This window comes from Somniosus microcephalus, chromosome 1 (assembly GCF_052327205.1).
Source record: "Somniosus microcephalus isolate GS21.2 chromosome 1, FLI_Smic_1.0, whole genome shotgun sequence".
Lineage (NCBI taxonomy): Eukaryota > Metazoa > Chordata > Chondrichthyes > Squaliformes > Somniosidae > Somniosus > Somniosus microcephalus.
This window is the reverse complement of record NC_140987.1, coordinates 94,326,896-94,345,160: the sequence shown is the minus strand read 5'-3', so window position 1 is coordinate 94,345,160 and position 18,265 is coordinate 94,326,896. Positions and strand designations below refer to the sequence as shown.

Genomic DNA, 18,265 nt, shown 5'->3' with positions numbered 1-18,265 from the left:
CCCTAACCTAGCATCCATGTGAAGGCCCTCAAAAGTATGTAAAAAAAAAAAACGTCTTTTTGTAGGGCCAGCAGGAGCAAGCTCACCCACACCCTGTAATCCAGAGCTCACCCAACCAAGTACTGACGCAACATAAAGAAAACATATGCATGAATAAAAAACTAAACACAAATGAATGCCTATGACTCCATCAATCTCCATCCTCCAATGTTGATTCTATGCTCTCCTGCTTGCTCCCTCCTGTGGTTTTCCACTTCGCACTTTCTCCTTGCTATCCATCCAGTTAGTGATCCCAAAGTTCCCCCATTATGCACTGCCTAAACTGCTCCAACCCTTACTCCAAGAGTCCCTTTCCTGTCTACAGTACTACTCTTCACATTTTCCAAGGTCAGCAAGTCTGGAATGCTGCTTCAAGCTCAGCCTCCAGACTCGGACTAATTGAACGCTGCACATTACTGGTTTCTGCAGCGCTAATGTCCAACAGTAAGTGATGCAGTGATTCTCAGAAAATGAACATTAAGTCTTTACCTAGTTTTCAACAGCTGTAGGTTGCATCACTGAATTACATCTCATAAATTCTGCCTGATTAGAGTAATATAATTACAGAGAATCAACTGGCAACACAGTACTTTAAACATTTATTCACTTCAATACTGGACAAGTAAATGACCTAGAAAAAACACTTAAGTTTAATTTCATATATATTCCAAAAGGAATGACAACTTGGCCATTTCCAACATACCTGTATTAGAATTCTATACCATTAACCAAAAAAGAAAAGAAACAGTAAAATTATATCAAGACATGTAGAAATCTGTATCTGTGTGATTTCCAGAGTACCTTGAAGATTAAAAACATCACAGAAGAGAACAAAAAATCAATGGGAGGCATACAGAGTAAAAGTGAAAGAAAGGAAAGAGTATGGAAGATAGAGAGAAGGAAAGAATGGGAGTGGAAACAAGCAGAGAGATAGTTACAACAACAGATAGAGATGAACATGTTTTGTTTTCCCATGTGCAATGCTGTGAGAGATTGATTAGCAACTTATTACATTTCTAATTACAACCTATATTCTCTGGAAAGTTTACTAGAAATGCTGCAGTGCAATGTGGGTACATGTAATCCACAAAAGGAAGCAATTAAATACATTTCTTAATTGTTTTTTTCTTAAAGCAAATAAATGACCATAGTGTGCAAAACTCAGAGCCGGATTGAGAACTTGAGGCTTTGGGACCAGGAACAGTCAGGACCTCTCTGCAACCCCTGCACAACCACCTCCCCGCGCCCCCCAAATCGGGCTCAGTAGGCCCGAGCCTTAAAACGCCCTGGCAAAATCTATTCAGGATTGCTGGGTTATAAAACATTCGGATTTGACTGAAGAGGTAAAGGAAACAATTGAAAAGGCTAGACTAGCCTCTCCTCATAAAATCAGTTTCCTCATCTATTTTCAAATAAAGCTGCCCCATAGAGTACAAATATAATGTTAAATAGCATCAACCTGTTAATAAGATACTGTAACTGTTTGATATATATATTTGGATAACTGATCAGTTGGTCGAATTTTTATTGAAATTAACCTCACAGTTCTGGAATAGTAATTGGACGATTTAAGGGGAGCAAGTGCTACTTTGTAATATTACCTAAATCATATTTGGTTGGATGACTATGAGCACCAATTCTATCTTTCTAAAGATTTAAGGGGAAGTTGAGTAATTGCCATTATATCCTTTGAAAAACAGAAATACTTGTGGAATTATGATGTAGCTGATTAGAAGATTATTTGATTATTTATATCAGACAGCTGAAGGGTCATGATTCGGGAGAGCTATAGTGATAGGGGATTCTATTGTAAGGGGAACAGTTAGGTGTTTCTGCGGCCGCAAACGAGACTCCAGGATGGTATGTTGCTTCCCTGGTGCAAGGGTCAAGGATGTCTCAGAGCGGCTGCAGGGCATTCTGGAGGGGGAGGGTGAACAGCCAGTTGTCGTGGTGCATATAGGTACCAACGATATAGGTAAAAAACAGGATGTGGTCCTAAAAGCTGAATATAGGGAGTTAGGAGGGAAATAAAAAAATAGGACCTCAAAAGGTAGTAATCTCAGGATTGCTACCAGTGCCACGTGCTAGTCAGAGTAGAAACAGAAGGATATTTCAGATGAATACGTGGCTAGAGGAATGGTGCAAGGGGGAGGGATTCAAATTCCTGGGACATTGGAACCAGTTCTGGGGGAGGTGGGACCAGTACAAATTGGACGGTTTGCACCTGGGCTGGACCAGAACTGATGTCCTAGGGGGAGTGTTTGCTAGTGCTGTTGGGGAGGGTTTAAACTAAAATGGCAGGGGGTTGGGAAACTGTGCAGGGAGACAGAGGAAAGGGAAGCAAGGATAGAAACAAAAGACAGGTAGGAGAAATGCAAAAGTGGAAGGCAGAGAAATCAAGGGTGTAAATCAAACAGGACCACAGTAAATAATAATTCTAAAAGGACTAAGAGTGTTAAAAAATCAAGCCTGAAGGCTTTGGGTCTTAATGCGAGGAGCATTCGTAATAAGGTGGATGAATTAGCTGCGCAAATAGATGTAAACGGATATGATATAATTGGGATTACGAAGACATGGCTCCAGGATGACCAAGTCTGGGAATTCAACATCCAGGGATATTCAATATTCAGGAAGGACAGGAAAAAAGGAAAAGGAGGTGGGGTAGCATTGCTGGTTAAAGAGGAGATTAACACAATAGTAAGGAAGGATATTAGCTCTGATGATGTGGAATCTGTACGGGCAGAGCTGAGAAATACCAAGGGGCAGAAAACGTTAGTGGGAGTTGTATACAGACCCCCAAACAGTAATGCTGAGGTTGGGCATGGCATTAAATGGGAAATTAGAGACGCGTGCAATAAGGGCACAGCAGTTATCATGGGTGACTTTAATCTACATATAGATTGGGCTAACCAAATTAGTAACAATACTGTGGAGGAGGAATTCCTAGAGTGTATACGTGATGGTTTCCTAGACCAATATGTCGAGGAACCAACTAGAGATCAGGCCATCTTAGAATGGGTATTATGTAATGAGAAAGGATTAATTAGCAATCTTGTTGTGTGAGGCCCCTTGGGGAGGAGCGATCAAAGTATGACAGAATTCTTCATTAAAATGGAGAATGAAGTAGTTGACTCAGAGACTAGGGTCCTGAATTTAAATAAAGGAAACTACGATGGTATGAGGCACGAGTTGGGTGGGATGGATTGGGCAACATTACTTAAAGGGTTGACGGTAGTTAGGCAATGGCAAACATTTAAAGATCGCATGGATGAATTACAGAATTTGTTCATCCCTGTTTGGCATAAAAATAAAACAAAAAAGGTGACTCAACCGTGGCTAACAAGGGAAATTAGGGATAGCATAAGATCCAAGGAGCGGACATATAATTTGGCCACAAAAAGCAGCAAACCTGAGGATTGGGAGCAGTTTAGGATTCAGCAAAGGAGGACAAAGGGATTAATTAAGAGGGGGAAAATAGAGTATGAGAGTAAGCTTTCAGGGGACATAAAAACTGACTGTAAAAGCTTCTATAGGTATGTGAAGAGAAAAAGATTGGTGAAGTCAAGCGTAGGTCCCTTGCAGTCAGAATCAGGGGAATTTATAATGGGGAACAAAGAAATGGTAGACCAATTAAATACATATTTTGGTTCTGTCTTCACAAAGGAGGACACAAATAACCTCCCAGAGATGTCGGGGAACATAGGGTCTAATGAGAGGGAGGAATTGAATGAAATCAGTATTTGTAGGGAAATAGTGTTAGGGAAATTGACGGGATTGAAGTCCGATAAATCCCCAGGGCCTGATAATCTACATCCTACGGTACTTAAGGAAGTGGCCCTAGAAATAGTAGATGCATTGCTGGTCATCTTCCAAAATTCTATAGACTCTGGAACAGTTCCCATGGATTGGAGGATAGCTAATGTTACCCCACTATTCAAAAAAGATGGTAGAGAGAAAAAGGTGGTAGAGGGAATTATAGACCGGTAAGTCTGACATCGGTAGTGGGGAAAATGCTAGAGTCCATTATAAAAGATGTAATAGCAGAGCACTTGGAAAACAGTGACAGGATTGGACAAAGTCAACATGGATTTACAAAAGGTAAATCATGCTTGACTAATCTACTGGAATTTTTTGAGGATGTAACTGGTAGAATAGATAAGGGAGAACCAGTGGATGTGGTGTATTTGGACTTTCAGAAGGCTTTTGATAAGGTCCCGCATAAGAGATTAGCGTGCAAAGTTAAAGCACACGGGATTGGAGGTAAGGTACTGTGTTGGATAGAGAACTGGTTGGCAGACAGGAAGCAAAGAGTTGGAATAAACGGGTCTGTGGTAAACCACTGTTATAACCTGTCTGTGTCTGTATGTGTATTCCACTAGGTACAGGTCTGGACATGCCTCGGCTGACTCCTCCCACTATTCCAGGTATATAAGTGACTACCTCCCAGTCCCTTAGTATTCTGGACGGGTCGACCACTCAAGACAAGACCTTCATTCTTTAGTTAATAAAAGCCTGATTGTTACTCGCTCAACCTCAGTCTTTTGAGTAATTGATGGCGCATCAATTTTATTAACTAAATTTTTTATAATGGAGAAGATCCTCACACCAGCATGCCTGGACCTGGACAGTCAGGAAGCGGACGCTTCCACCAAGTTTGCTCACTGGCTCACGTGCTTCGAGACATTCCTGACTGCCTCCACTGCAGTCGAAACGGATGCGGACAAACTGTCTGTCCTGTTCTCCAAGGTGAACCACCGAGTGTACCCAGTCATCCAGGACGCGACCTCGTACACAGCCGCCCTCCAGCTCCTCAAGACCCAGCACACACGCCCTGTGAACGAAGTATACGCTAGGCACCTTCTGGGGAGTCGCAAGCAACAACCTGGGGAATCGACTGAGGAATACCTCCAATCACTGTCCGTGCTTGGCCGGGCCTGTGGGTGTAAGGCGGTAACGCCCACTAAGTACACGGAGGAACTGATCCGGGATGCCTTCGTAGCGGGCCACAGGTCCAACTACACCCGACAGCGACTGCTGGAGCAGAGTGACCTCACCCTCGACAAAGCCTCCGACATCGCACTAACGCTGGACGCAGCCTTCCGGGGCATGGATGCCATCTCCTCTGCACCGTGGACGCCGCGGGGAACGACAACCTGGGACACGGTAGGACAGCCCCATAGCACCGTGCCACCCCAGCCACAGCCCAACAACGGCCCAACTACCGCAGCAGTGTCCCAAAGCCAGACAGCAGTATTCCAAGGCCAGAAATGCTACTTCTGTGGCCAGGCCAAACACCCCAGAGCACGCTGCCCGGCGAAGAATGCGACCTGCTCGGGCTGCGGGAAAAAGGGACACTACGCCAGCGTCTGCAAGGCCAAAGCCACCCCGAACGCCAGCAGCGCCGCGTGTGGGCCGTGCGGGCCGCCATCTTGGGCCTCCCCAGCCATGTGCGAACCACCGCAGCAGCAGCCATCTTGGACGACTCCAGCCACATGGGAATCATAACGCCGCCATCTTGGACACCAGCCGGGACGCAGCAGATCGCCAACCCCCCCCCATCTGATACTCGCAGCGACACACCGACCCCTACGCTGGCCTCTGTGACGCTGGACCAAACGAGACCGCACCAGCTAGCTCGGTCCAAAATGGACGTTAAGGTAAACGGCCATGCAATAAACTGCCTTTTTGACTCCGGGAGCACAGAGAGCTTCATCCACCCCGACACGGTGCGGCGTTGCTCTCTCCCAGTCCTGCCTGCGCACCAGCGGATTTCTATGGCCTCCGAGTCCCAGTCAGCAGACATTGGCGGCTACTGCGTGGTGACACTAGTAGTAGACGGGACTGTGTTCAATAATTTTAAACTCCTGGTCCTGCCCGACCTCTGCGCTGCCGTTCTACTGGGGTTGGATTTCCAGTGCCACCTCAAAAGCGTTACGATGGCGTACGGTGGCCCCCTCCCCCCACTCGCAGTCCGCAGCCAGCAGCCTCCAAATTGCCCACCGCGCACCAGATGCAACCTCTCCACACTCAGAGTCCCACCCCCCCCACTGTTTGCTAACCTCACCCCCGATTGTAAGCCCATCGCCACAAAGAGCAGGCGATACAGTGCCGGGGACAGGGTTTTCATCAAAACCGAAGTGGAACGGCTCCTGAAGGAGGGGATTATTGAGGGCAGCTCCAGCCCCTGGCGAGCCCAGGTTGTAGTCGTTAAGACCGGCGAGAAACAACGCCTGGTCATCGACTACAGCCAAACAATAAACCGCTACACCCTGCTGGACGCCTACCCACTCCCCCGCATAGCTGACATGGTCAACCAGATCGCGCAGTACCGCGTCTTTTCGACCATTGACCTGAAATCAGCGTACCACCAGCTCCGAAGACCGCCAGTATACTGCTTTTGAGGCAAACGGCCGCCTCTATCACTTCCTTAGGGTTCCCTTCGGCGTTACTAACGGGGTCTCCGTCTTCCAAAGGGAGATGGACCGGATGGTCGATCAAAACGAGCTGCAGGCCACTTTCCCTTACCTAGATAATGTGACCATCTGCGGCCATGACTTGCAGGACCATGACGCAAACCTCGAGAAATTCCTCCGCACCGCCCAACTCCTGAACCTGACATATAACAAGGAGAAGTGCATATTCCGCACAGACCGCCTCGCCATCCTTGGCTGTGTTGTGGAACACGGGGTCATCGGTCCCGACCCGGACCGGATGCGTCCCCTTATGGAACTCCCACTGCCCCACTGCCTAAAAGCTCTGAAGAGGTGCCTAGGGTTTTTTTCCTACTACGCTCAGTGGGTCCCCTACTATGCAGACAAAGCCCGTCCGCTGATCAAGTCCACCTCTTTTCCCGTGACGGCAGAGGCCCGCTTAGCCTTCCACCGTATCAAGGAAGACATTGCCAAAGCCACCATGCACGCAGTGGACGAATCCATCCCCTTCCAGGTGGAAAGCGATGCGTCCGACTTCGCTCTGGCCGCCACCCTTAATCAGGCGGGGAGACCTGTGGCATTCTTCTCACGAACCCTCCAGGGCCCAGAGACCAGACACTCCGCGGTCGAGAAGGAGGCCCAGGCTATCGTGGAGGCTGTGCGTCATTGGAGGCACTACCTGGCCGGAAAACGATTTACCCTGCTCACTGACCAGCGTTCAGTTGCTTTTATGTTCCGAGATTAGCGTGCAAAGTTAAAGCACACGGGATTGGAGGTAAGGTACTGTGTTGGATAGAGAACTGGTTGGCAGACAGGAAGCAAAGAGTTGGAATAAACGGGTCTATTTCCGAGTGGCAGGCAGTGACTAGTGGTGTACCGCAGGGATCGGTGCTAGGACCCCAGCTATTCACAATATATATAAATGATCTAGACGAGGGAACTAGATGTAATATCTCCAAGTTTGCAGACGACACAAAGCTGGGTGGGCATGTGTGCTGTGAGGAGGATGCAGAGAAACTCCAGTATGACTTGGACAGGTTGGGTGATTGGGCAGATGCATGGCAAATGCAGTATAATGTGGATAAATGCGAGGTTATCCACTTCGGTGGCAAAAATAGGAAGACAGGTTATTATCTGAACGGCAATAGATTGGGAAACGGGGAAGTGCAATGAGACCTGGGTGTCCTTGTGCACCAGTCGCTGAAGGTAAGCATGCAGGTGCAGCAGGCGGTTAAGAAGGCAAATGGTATGTTGGCCTTCATAGCGAGAGGATTCGAGTACAGGAGCAAGGATGTCTTGCTGCAGTTGTACAGGGCCTTGATGAGACCACACCTTGAGTATTGTGTGCAGTTTTGGTCACCTTATCTGAGGAAGGATGTTCTTGCCATGGAGAGAGTTCAGCGAAGATTCACCAGACTGATACCTGGGATGGCAGGAATGACGTATGAGGAGAGATTGGGTCGATTAGGCTTATACTCGCTAGAGTTTAGAAGAATGAGGGGATCTCATTGAAACTTATAAAATTCTAACAGGACTCGACAGACTAGATGCAGGAAGGATGTTCCCGACGGCGGGGGAGTCCAGAACCAGGGGTCACAGTCTAAGGATAAAGGGTAGGGCATTTAGGACTGAGATGAGGAGGAATTTTTCAGCCAGAGAGTGGTGAACCTGTGGAATTCTCTACCACACAAGGCAGTTGAGGCCAATTCATTAAATATATTCAAGAAGGAGTTAGATATATTTCTTAAGGCTAAAGGAATCATGGGATATGGGGAGAAAGCAGGGACAGGGTACTGAATTTGGATGATCAGCCATCTCATTAAATGGCAGAACAGGCTCGAGGGGCCGAATGGCCTACTCCTGCTCCTATCTTCTATGTTTCTATGTTTCTATTCCTTTACTAAAGAAACGAAGGAATTGTGTGCAAGGGATACGAAAAGACTGTTGCACGTGTGCAAGATGGATACTACCTGGGGCACCGCACACACGGGTAAGGCATCTTTCTACATGTGTAGTGGTATTGTAGTTAAGATAAAGGATACAAACATTAGATATATTTATAAATAGTTAGAACTTGGGAATGGGTATGACAGTTACTATATATAAGCTTGACTATGTAGGTCCACCTTTTGGATTTGGATCATGCTTGGCTCAGAATGATCGTATTGTTTTCATAGTGTACATGTAACTCGGGACTCGATCTTTGTTTGTTATAAATCAACAAAATTGTACTGGATCGTAAACTATAAAACTGCCTCTGTGCATTTTGCTTGTTACACGGCCATAATCGACCATCATAAACAGTGAATTTACTCGAACGCATTTTTAGAATATATTGGTCTTTTTTTTTTTTAAATTGGGTTACATCTTACATTGATTTTATTTTGTTGCAAACTTAGTATTTTTCATGAACTTGATGAAAACATGCAAATTTCACAAGCTTGCAATAAAATAAGTTGCCACGTGTGGTACTACATCACTGACAGCACCGATATTGTCTACTCCACTTAGGGGACTTCTGGAAGACTTAAAGAAAAACGTAAAAGTAAGGCATGAATATTATTGTAAAGTAGGAACGCAAGACAAACATGCACAGAAGGGAAAATTATAGTTATAAAAGGTGTATATAAAAAACTGTCGCATAAACACAGATTACGGAGGAAAAACAGACATCCTCCTATTTTGTTTTGTTAAAAAGGGAATTTCGGGATAATCACTGTTTCCGATGTCCGGACGCTTAGCGATACTGCAACAGTGTGTCATTTCGACGGATCGAGTCCACAGTTGTACACAGTTCATTAATACTGGCTTGTTTTGGTGCATGCTAATAATTAAACGTTGCACGCAATGGAGAGATCGTCCACTAGAATATATATTTACGGTCCAGCTGTAATATGTTAAATAGGTATTGAGTCAAGGGTACAAGATTTGACAAAATGCTTAACTATCTTACCGCGTGGATTTCAAGTTGAATGACGCATTTGAGAAGTTTCGGAGGCATTTTACAGATTTACCGGTCTGGATGAAATAAAAGGAGAAAAAAACAATTTAAATTATACTCCATTGATATGAAAATAAAGTCGTTACTTGCTAAGTTATAACTAATGCTTGTTGCACTCGCCACCGCTCTGGGGAGCGTCACGTTTCCTTGGTGATTTAGTGAGTGAGTCACACCTGATACAGTCTAAACATGAAGAAAATGAAACACAGCTCAACAAACCGTGAAAATAATAACTGTTTTTAAAAAACGACTCTGCATGTACCGTCTGGCAAGGGTTCTCATATTGTTACCAGATTACTACCATCTCATAAAAAACTAGTGTAATAAAATCAGCAGAAACAGAGTTAATTTGGGGGATGTATAATGTATGCATAAAAATAACCTCTCCCGTGGGAGTGTGATTATGAAAATGAACACAGATAATCTAATCTTGCACGATCCAGCGAGCTCCAACAGAAAGAGGAATGTGTAGCTCAGCCATCAGGAATATTTTAAAAAACTTGAATATCATAAACCAATTTATTTGATTAAAGAAAATAAAGACTTGCATTTATATAGTGCCTTTCACAACCACCGGAGATCCCAAAGCTCTTTACAACCAATTAAGTACTTTTTTGAAGTGTAGTCACTGTTGTAATATTGGAAACACGGCAGCCAACAGCAAGCTCCCACAAACAGCAATGTGATAATGACCAGATATTCTGTTTCTGTTCTGTTGATTGAGGAATACATATTGGCCAGGACACCAAGGATAACTCCCCTGTTCTTCTTCAAAATAGTGCCATGTGATCTTTTACGTCCACCCGAGAGAGCAGACGGGGCATCGGTTTAACGTCTCACCTGAAAGATGGCACCTCACAGTGCAATACTCCCTCAGCACTGCACTGGAGTGTCAGCCTAGATTTTTGTGCTCAAGTCTCTGGAGTGGGACTACTGAACCCACAACCTTCTGACTCAGAGGTGAGGGTGCTACCAACTGAGCCACGGCTGACACCAGTTCAGTTGGTAGTTATTCATCCAGGAACAAAGTTGCATGTATGCATTTAATGAGCATGTGAGAGATGCGTGGGACTCTCGTGTATTTTGTTTTGTGAATGCCAGCCTAGCACTGACCTCGCTTCCCTGGCTCGGCTCTGCTCGCTCTCACTCACTCACTGGCTCCTGTTGTTAACCTGTCTCACTTAATTGCGGGGACCAGTCGCTCTTCTCGCTCATCCGCACCTCTAGATGTCGTTGTGGGGTCTGAAGACGCCCAGTTCCCGTTTCCGTCTCACTCTCTCCCTCCGCCAGCGGACAGAGTCAGTTTGTTGTCGAAGTGTTTCTTTCAACCTGCCGACACAAGACAAATTAACTTTTTGTTTTATTTCTCCCTTAACCGATTAAAAAAACTCCCGTTAATTTATTTTCTAACCGGAATGAAATGACGATCTTTGTGCGGCCCTGGTAATTGCAATCATCATCCTTTGATGCCGGTTACCATGGCGACGCACCTCTGACCTATCCACGGCACGTTAATAATGGTTAACGCATATATGTTTTTAATTTTTTTAATATATACGCGTACAAATAATTTACGGTTTTCACTCGAGTTGTATATTTTATAAGATATATTTTTTTAAATGTGTGGGTTTCCCTCTCCCAGAATGCAGTGGCGTGGCTCCCGGGCCGCAGAGTCAGGGAGGCCGACATGGCGTCATCCGGCTTCAGGCTCAGCTGCTCGTTAGCCGGCCACGAAATGGACGTCAGGGGGCTGGCGGCTACCTTATTTCCCGTAGGAGCATTCGTGTCGGTGTCCAGAGACCGTACTTCGCGAGTGTGGGTGCCCAGCAGGTAAAAGACATGTCAAGAACTCGGGGTTGGGCCCCGCCATTGAGAGTGGCGCCTCTGATGACTTGACAACTTCACCAGAATCAGCCGAGGGGAAAGGAGGGGTGGGGGTTTAATTAATTGATTTATGAACCTACATATTTAATATTCGGGTGCTATTTCACGCCTTTCTATAGAAGTGGGCAGCTTCCTGTCTTCGTGTGTATTGTATGTAGATTTATTACGTTTTAAAAGCAAACTCTAAATTGGGGCCCTTTCTCTTATAATTACTATGGTTTAAAGTGATCGGCTACATTTTAGGAGCCTTAATTTTAGTTTTGATCATAAATGTGAACCCTGGACAGAAATTTAGCAGAAAAAGTTCTCAGGAAATGAACATCCCCACCCACTACGATGATTCATTTGGGTCTAGTTTGATCCCAAGTTTATGTTAAGGTAGATGCTTGCTGAGCTGTAATTGGCTTGAGTACTTTCTGGGGGAGAAAAAATAGCAAGGATTCCTGTTGCTAATCACGACCCCTGCTTGAAAATGTAGACCAGGATAAACGCACATTGGCAGATTTGCTTTCCTGACCAGGTGCTATTCAGGTTTGGTGCTTTTATTTTAAAAAAGACATCAAGATCCTTGGGTTACAGTTTTTACATATGAAATGATGTCAAACAATTCAAGGCTATAAAGAGATTTTGAAAAAGATTGTATTGTTGGACATCATTGCATATTTACACACTGCAGTTCTGTGAAACCTTTAGCATTGATGAGTTTCCAAAGAAGGTTGCTCCTTACAAATGCTGCACTTAGCCTGTTTCTTTCATTATTGTAGCTGTTGAATCCTACCTAGATATTTGGATGCAGGAAATAAAAATGGTGCTAGTAAAATGCAGCACATCTGTCAAAATGTGGAAGAGAAAAGATTGACATTTTCAGATAGACATTCATCTTCACCCAAAACAGCATTTTCTGTATTCAGATTTCCAGTATTTATTTATTTTTAAAATCTCTGACAAGACACAATTGAAATGGGTTATGTTGAGTATTGATATGTCAAATTGAATGCTGCTGAAGGCATTAGGCCCTTGATTATCTCTTTGGTCCATCCATCCTACTGCTGACTCACTTGATAACATTAGATTTGCTTTTTGTGCAGTACTTTGAGAAGACTATGTCTGTTTGTCCAAATGTATTCCTAACTGCCTCGTTCTTTCCTCAGTCATCCTTTGAACTACATGCTTCTGAAATGCCCTCCATGTAACTCCCCAGTGTGTAGAGGGCTTTCTTATGCAGTCTAGTGCTGCAATTATTCTGATTCCTTTCTTCCATCTTCTGATTTGCCAATCTAGGAAGTTCTATTACCTGCTGAGGACAAGTGCCTGGTGGCCTTGTGTTCAAGTGTTTTTTTCAGCTCCATTGAGCATTTGAAGTGGAGGATGTTGCATGATATGTTGCACGGTGGCATAGTGGTTAGCACTGTTGCCTCACAGCGCCAGGGACCCGGGTTCAAATCCGGCCTCGGGTGACTGTCTGTGTGGAGTTTGCACATTCTCCCCGTGTTTGCGTGGGTTTTCTCCGGGTGCTCCGGTTTCCTCCCACAGTCCAAAGATGTGCGGGTTAGGTTGATTGGCCATGATAAAAATTGGCCCTTAGTGTTAGGGGGGATTAAATACGTGGGGTTACGGGGTTACAGGGATAGGGCTTGGGTAGGATGGCTGTCAGTGTAGGGACCGGCTGCTAGGGTTTGGATGATCAGCCATGATCTCGTTGAATGGCGGAGCAGGCTCGAAGGGCCGAATGGCCTACTCCTGCTCCTATCTTCTATGTTTCTATGTTTATTATGCAATCTAATGAGTATTTGCATCATTTCTGAGAACTCTGCCATATACCTGATTTGCAATGAGGAGGAGTCTGTTTTCACAGGCAGTGAAAGGTTGTAGTTGTATTGCTTGAGGAGAATGGGTTTCAAAATTTTGTAACACATTCCTCTTACTGACCCCCTCCCTCAGGATGGGTCTGTTCATGGGCTATGGTAAACTTGCCTCCACAACTCAAATGCTTGGCGTAGGTAGCTAGGATTTTTGATTGCTGGCCCATGTGTTGATTTTTGGTACATGCCCAGGGACCTAGATACCAGAGCGCACTGTCTACTGGATCACTGGAACTTTACTTGACCGTGGAAGATTCATTGTATTATTTTGCCTGACCTCACAACTCTTGATTTTTGTTGTTGTCGTACTTATGTATGAATCTGGATTGTCTTTCCCTTGCCTTCCCTAAAGTTTTTTGTGATTCCCTCTCTAAAAAGTGATACAAGTGCTGATTGTTGACGTCCTTAATACCACCTGTCATTGGTCTGTTCAAAACAGAACACTGTCTTAAAAGCCTCTAACATACCATAGTTAGTTAACTGTCATGTATCGTCTTAGCGGGTTATGAAGAATAAATCTTCAGATGTAGAATCATAGAAATTTACAGCACAAAAGGAGGCCATTTGGCCCATCTTGTCCATGCCAGCTGACAGAGCTACCCACCCTAATCCCACTTTCCAGCACTTGGTCTGTAGCCTTGTAGGTTACGGCACTTCAAGTGCATATCCAAGTACTTTTTAAATGTGATGAGGGTCTCTGCCTCTACCACCCTTTCAGGCTGTCAGTTCCAGACCCCGACCACCCTCTGGGTGGAAAAAAAATTCTCCTCAAACCTCCTCTAAACTTCCGACCAATTACTTTAAATCTATGCTCCCTTCTGCTAAAGGAAATATGTCCTTCCTATCCACTCTATCTAGGCCCCTCATAATTTTATACACCTCAATTAGGTTGCCCCTCATCCTCCTCTGTTCCAAAGAAAACAACCCCAGCCTATCCAATCTTTCCTCATAGCTAAAATCCCCCAGCCCAGGCAACATCCTCATAAATCGCCTCTGCACCCTCTCTAGTGCAATCACATCCTTCCTGTAATGTGGTGACCAGAACTTCACACAGTACTCTAGCTGCAGCCTAACTAGTGCTTTATTCAGTTCAAACATAGCCTCCCTGCTCTTATGTTCTATGCCTCAGCTAATGAAGGCAAGTTTCCCATATACCTTCTTAACCACCTTATCTACCTGTTCTGCTACCTTCAGGGATCTGTGGACATGCACTCCAAGGTCCCTCTGATCTTTGGCACTTCTCAGTGTCCTACCATTTATTGTGTATTCCTTTGCCTTGTTAGCCCTCCCCAAATGCATTACCTCACACTTCTCCAGATTGAATTCCATTTGCCACTGTTCTGTCCACCTGACCAGTCCATTGATATCTTCCTGCAGTCTGCAGCTGTCTTCTTCATTATCAACCACACGGCCAATTTTTGTATCATCTGCAAACTTCTTAACCATACTTACTACATTCAAGTCCAAATCATTGATGTATACCACAAAAAGCAAGGGACCCAGCAGTGAGCCCTGCGGAACCCCACTGGAAACAGCCATCCAGTCACAAAAACACCCTTCGACCATTACCCTTTACTTTCTGCCTCTGAGCCAATTTTGGATCCAACTTGCCACTTGTTGAGGTAGAAAATCAGCCATGATCTTGTTGAATGGCGGACCAGGCTCGAGGGGCCAAATGGCCTACTCCAGCTCCTGTTATGTTCTGAGCTGAGGCCAGGGTGGAAACGGGCAATGTTAGCACCCACCTTGAACATAGTAAAACGTTCCCAAGGCACTTCACAGGAGCGAAATCAAACAAAATTTGACACCGAGCCATGGAAGGAGAAATTAGGTCAAAGAGATGGGAGAGATTTAGAGGAGGTGTAGAGGGAATTCCAGAGCTTATTCAGGCTCAGAATGCATCAAGTGCTGGGATTATAGGTATTATTAGAGTGATAACCAAAGGACACATCCGTGACAGCGGCCATTAGAACCACTAATCCTAAACCTTAATCTGTAAATCCAAACCCCTCATTACCCTTAAACCTAAAGCTAGTTTAACTCATAAACTTAAACCCTAAAGACTAACCCCAAACCCCGAGCTCCGGTCCCTGAAGCCGGGGTTCGCTGTGAGCCCAGCCAAGCTGGGGACCAGTGCTTGTTGCAGGGGCCGAACCTCTGGCCCTCAGGCCACGGCCTGAGCGGGTGTCCTTGGGGTCTGACATTACAGCCGCCCACTCCCCCTGGGTCCTGGCCCCCGCCACTCACCGCGCTCCGGCCGGCTGCTGGGTGTCGGGCTCCTCGGTCACAGTCCGCCGCTCAGTGAGGAAGGCGGGCGAGTCCATCCGGAATCCCGAGCCCCCGGGAGGGGCGAGCGCTGGGAGCCTGGGCCGCGGGCATCGGACAACCTATGTATTAATTTAAAACTTTGAGCAGTTAAAATGGTGACCTTCAGTTGTATTTGACTACAGGAAACTTTGTTATATCCGGGACCGAGCTGTTGCCGATCTATCAAAACTGCCGGACATACAAAGTTAATGTTGAAGCATACGGAGGTTTTCATCTCCGTATCTGACAACAAACACACTTGCTTAGCAACAGCTTGTAAACAGTCAGCCCGTACCTTGGAAGCATCTCTGTAGCTTAGCAACAGCTTCAGAGAGACTTTCCAGAGCCCGACTGTTGAAAACAAAGCCACGAGAAGAAGAAAAACCTAACAAAACGGCTCCTGATTTCTGCCGGTAGATCGAGGTTTCCGGACATACAACCTCTGGATAAACCAAAGTTTCCTGTATGTTGAATAAAAAGACCATTTTGTAGAATGCAGTTATGTATCTTAAAAATGAGGATTTGGGTTGCAAAAAATTTAATCTTTTGCCTAAATTAGATTGTAAATCTATTGCATTTTGTTGAAGCGTACAATAAACTTCAGAAACAACCAGTGGGGAAATGATATACTTGGGCAAAGTAAGGTATTGACAATTGGAACAGAACACATTAGATGAGATTTGTTTTAAAAAAAAAAAAAAAAAAATACGCTTGAAACCTCATTGAGGAAATATAGGATTTAAGTTAATGCTGTAATGATTAATATGAAATAAAGGCATGATCTTGGAAATTTATAGGCCAATTTTCTACCGCATTGTAATGAAAGATTATATGGGATTTTATACATAGATTTTAGGATAATGTGGACAGTAAAATAGATATGGGGTTGTACAGAGATTCAAGCAGATGCATGAATGCATAGAACTTTACTCGCAGCAAAGTAGCTATATAGACCAGAAAATCCCAGATTCAATGCTTGATCTGGTCTGAATTTGCTAGTCTTAGCTAGATGACAGGTGAGGAACTACAGTTAACTTTATCACCTTCAAGCTAGAGAGGGGAAAATCAGCCAGGCAACCTTCAGGGTATGAAATCATTTCTCACGCTGCTATTTTTGTGTAATCCTTATTGGTCATTGCATTTTCAAATCAACAGAATCTGCTTCCCTGTTTCTAGAGGAATGGTACCCAGTATATGATCTAACATGGAATTCTATGTTCACTGATTTTGCCTATCCTCTGTATAGCCTAGTGATGATATACATCACATTTCAATGACCATAAAAGGAACCAGTTGCACATTGTAGGGACTGTAGCTGTCTCTTGGTACTTAGAGTATTAATCATATTATGAAGTGTATGTGGATTTATTTATTCAACTAATACTATGACCTTGCTTTGAGAATGACTGTCTAGACTAGCAGTACCTTAACATACATAGTGAATTCAATTAAAACATTTTGGAAGGCTCTGTTTGGTGAAAAACTACTTATAATGTTTTACAGTTTGAGGCATTATCTCATGCATTCTCGTGAGAAAAGTAACTGGATTGTTTCTATTTCAGTCCAAACAGGGGTTTTACAGAGATGCACTGTATGAATGGACATTCCAATTTTGTGTCCTGTGTGTGCATCATAGTACCCAATGACACTTACCCTCGTGGACTGATTGTAACAGGAGGCAACGATCATAACATTTGTGTGTTCACATTGGATAGCCCAGCGCCACTGTACATTCTAAAGGGACATAAAAATACAGGTAAGAGGTCACCCTTGTATATGTTTGGTTTCATATTTTGAATAATGCTTACTTGCAATGATCCTTTAAAATACATAGCAGAAACTTTACTGGTAAAGAATTGACCTGTCATAGTTTCATGGTTCAAATTGGAGATGCCTTAATGATAGAAAAGTTTGTAGATCAATGGAATATGATTTTGATGTATTGAATTTTTTGAAATTTCATTGTGGGCTTGTGATAAAGTTCAACAGCAGTACAAACTAGAACATTTACAGGCATTACAAGACTGCAGATTGAAAGCATACTTGCTTTGGCAGGTTAGTTGCTTCTTAACTAGTAAAGAGAGATTCTAGAATTGTGGATGATTACGGCATCTATATAGATTTTCAATTTTCAGCTGATTCATTCCCTTATTTCCAGAAGGTTCTTATATATGTTTCTATGAGCACTGGCACCGTTCCAGTACCTTATCCCAGTGGTCATTCATTGTAAGCGTAAATAGTGAACTTTGGCAGGCTGTTCAACTATGGCGATTAACATCGTATCCTGTTTTTGCTTTGTGTTCACGCGCATAATTTCTGGCAGGGGCTATGGATAACAGGAGCAGGAGCCCTGGCTGACTTTTTTTTTCTTCTTCACCCCTAGGTTCTCTAGTTTTGGGTACTGAAGTCATTTATGCTGCTTCTACCATGTCCCAGTTGTCAGAGACCTTCCTTGTCCGTATGACTCAGTACTACTTTGAGCAATGCTCCTTCTGAGCTATGGGGTAGCTGCTTCTATCTCTGATCTATTGTGCTAGTCTGATGCAGTGAAATCTGCTTTTAAAATTTCTCCTGTACAGGAAACATTTAACATTTGTATTAAATTTGAGTCTATAAGAAACTACATGTTTCGTAGAGCCATGTAAAATTGATTCCAAAGTGATTATTATAGTGGAGTTTCAAGGGACAGAAGTCAATTTAAAAAGATGGACAGTTTGGATTTCAGGAACTTGACCACAATA

At 44.3% G+C, this 18,265-nt stretch overlaps 2 protein-coding genes across 5 annotated transcripts in view; one reads left to right on the top strand and one right to left on the bottom strand.

The window, feature by feature from the left end:
- The window catches only part of LOC147124236 (spermatogenesis-associated protein 6-like), a 122,098-nt gene extending 111,071 nt beyond the window's left edge, over positions 1–11,027 (bottom strand). The window contains exons 1-3 of one of the 3 annotated variants that reach the window (XM_085984167.1): positions 10,883–11,027; positions 10,585–10,800; positions 9,424–9,488 (exon numbers count right to left, since the gene is read on the bottom strand). In XM_085984167.1, coding sequence (XP_085840293.1) covers positions 9,424–9,471 — 48 coding nt within the window. In that variant the 5' untranslated portion in view covers positions 9,472–9,488; positions 10,585–10,800; positions 10,883–11,027. The remainder of the gene's footprint in view (positions 1–9,423; positions 9,489–10,584; positions 10,801–10,882) is intronic. The other 2 variants (XM_085984159.1, XM_085984163.1) reach the window with 2 other exon arrangements.
- The window catches only part of plaa (phospholipase A2-activating protein), a 43,671-nt gene continuing 35,702 nt past the window's right edge, over positions 10,297–18,265 (top strand). The window contains exons 1-3 of one of the 2 annotated variants that reach the window (XM_085984150.1): positions 10,297–10,431; positions 11,114–11,301; positions 17,087–17,280. In XM_085984150.1, the coding sequence (XP_085840276.1) occupies positions 11,159–11,301; positions 17,087–17,280 (337 nt within the window). In that variant the 5' untranslated portion in view covers positions 10,297–10,431; positions 11,114–11,158. The remainder of the gene's footprint in view (positions 10,432–11,113; positions 11,302–17,086; positions 17,281–18,265) is intronic. The other variant, XM_085984147.1, reaches the window with a different exon arrangement.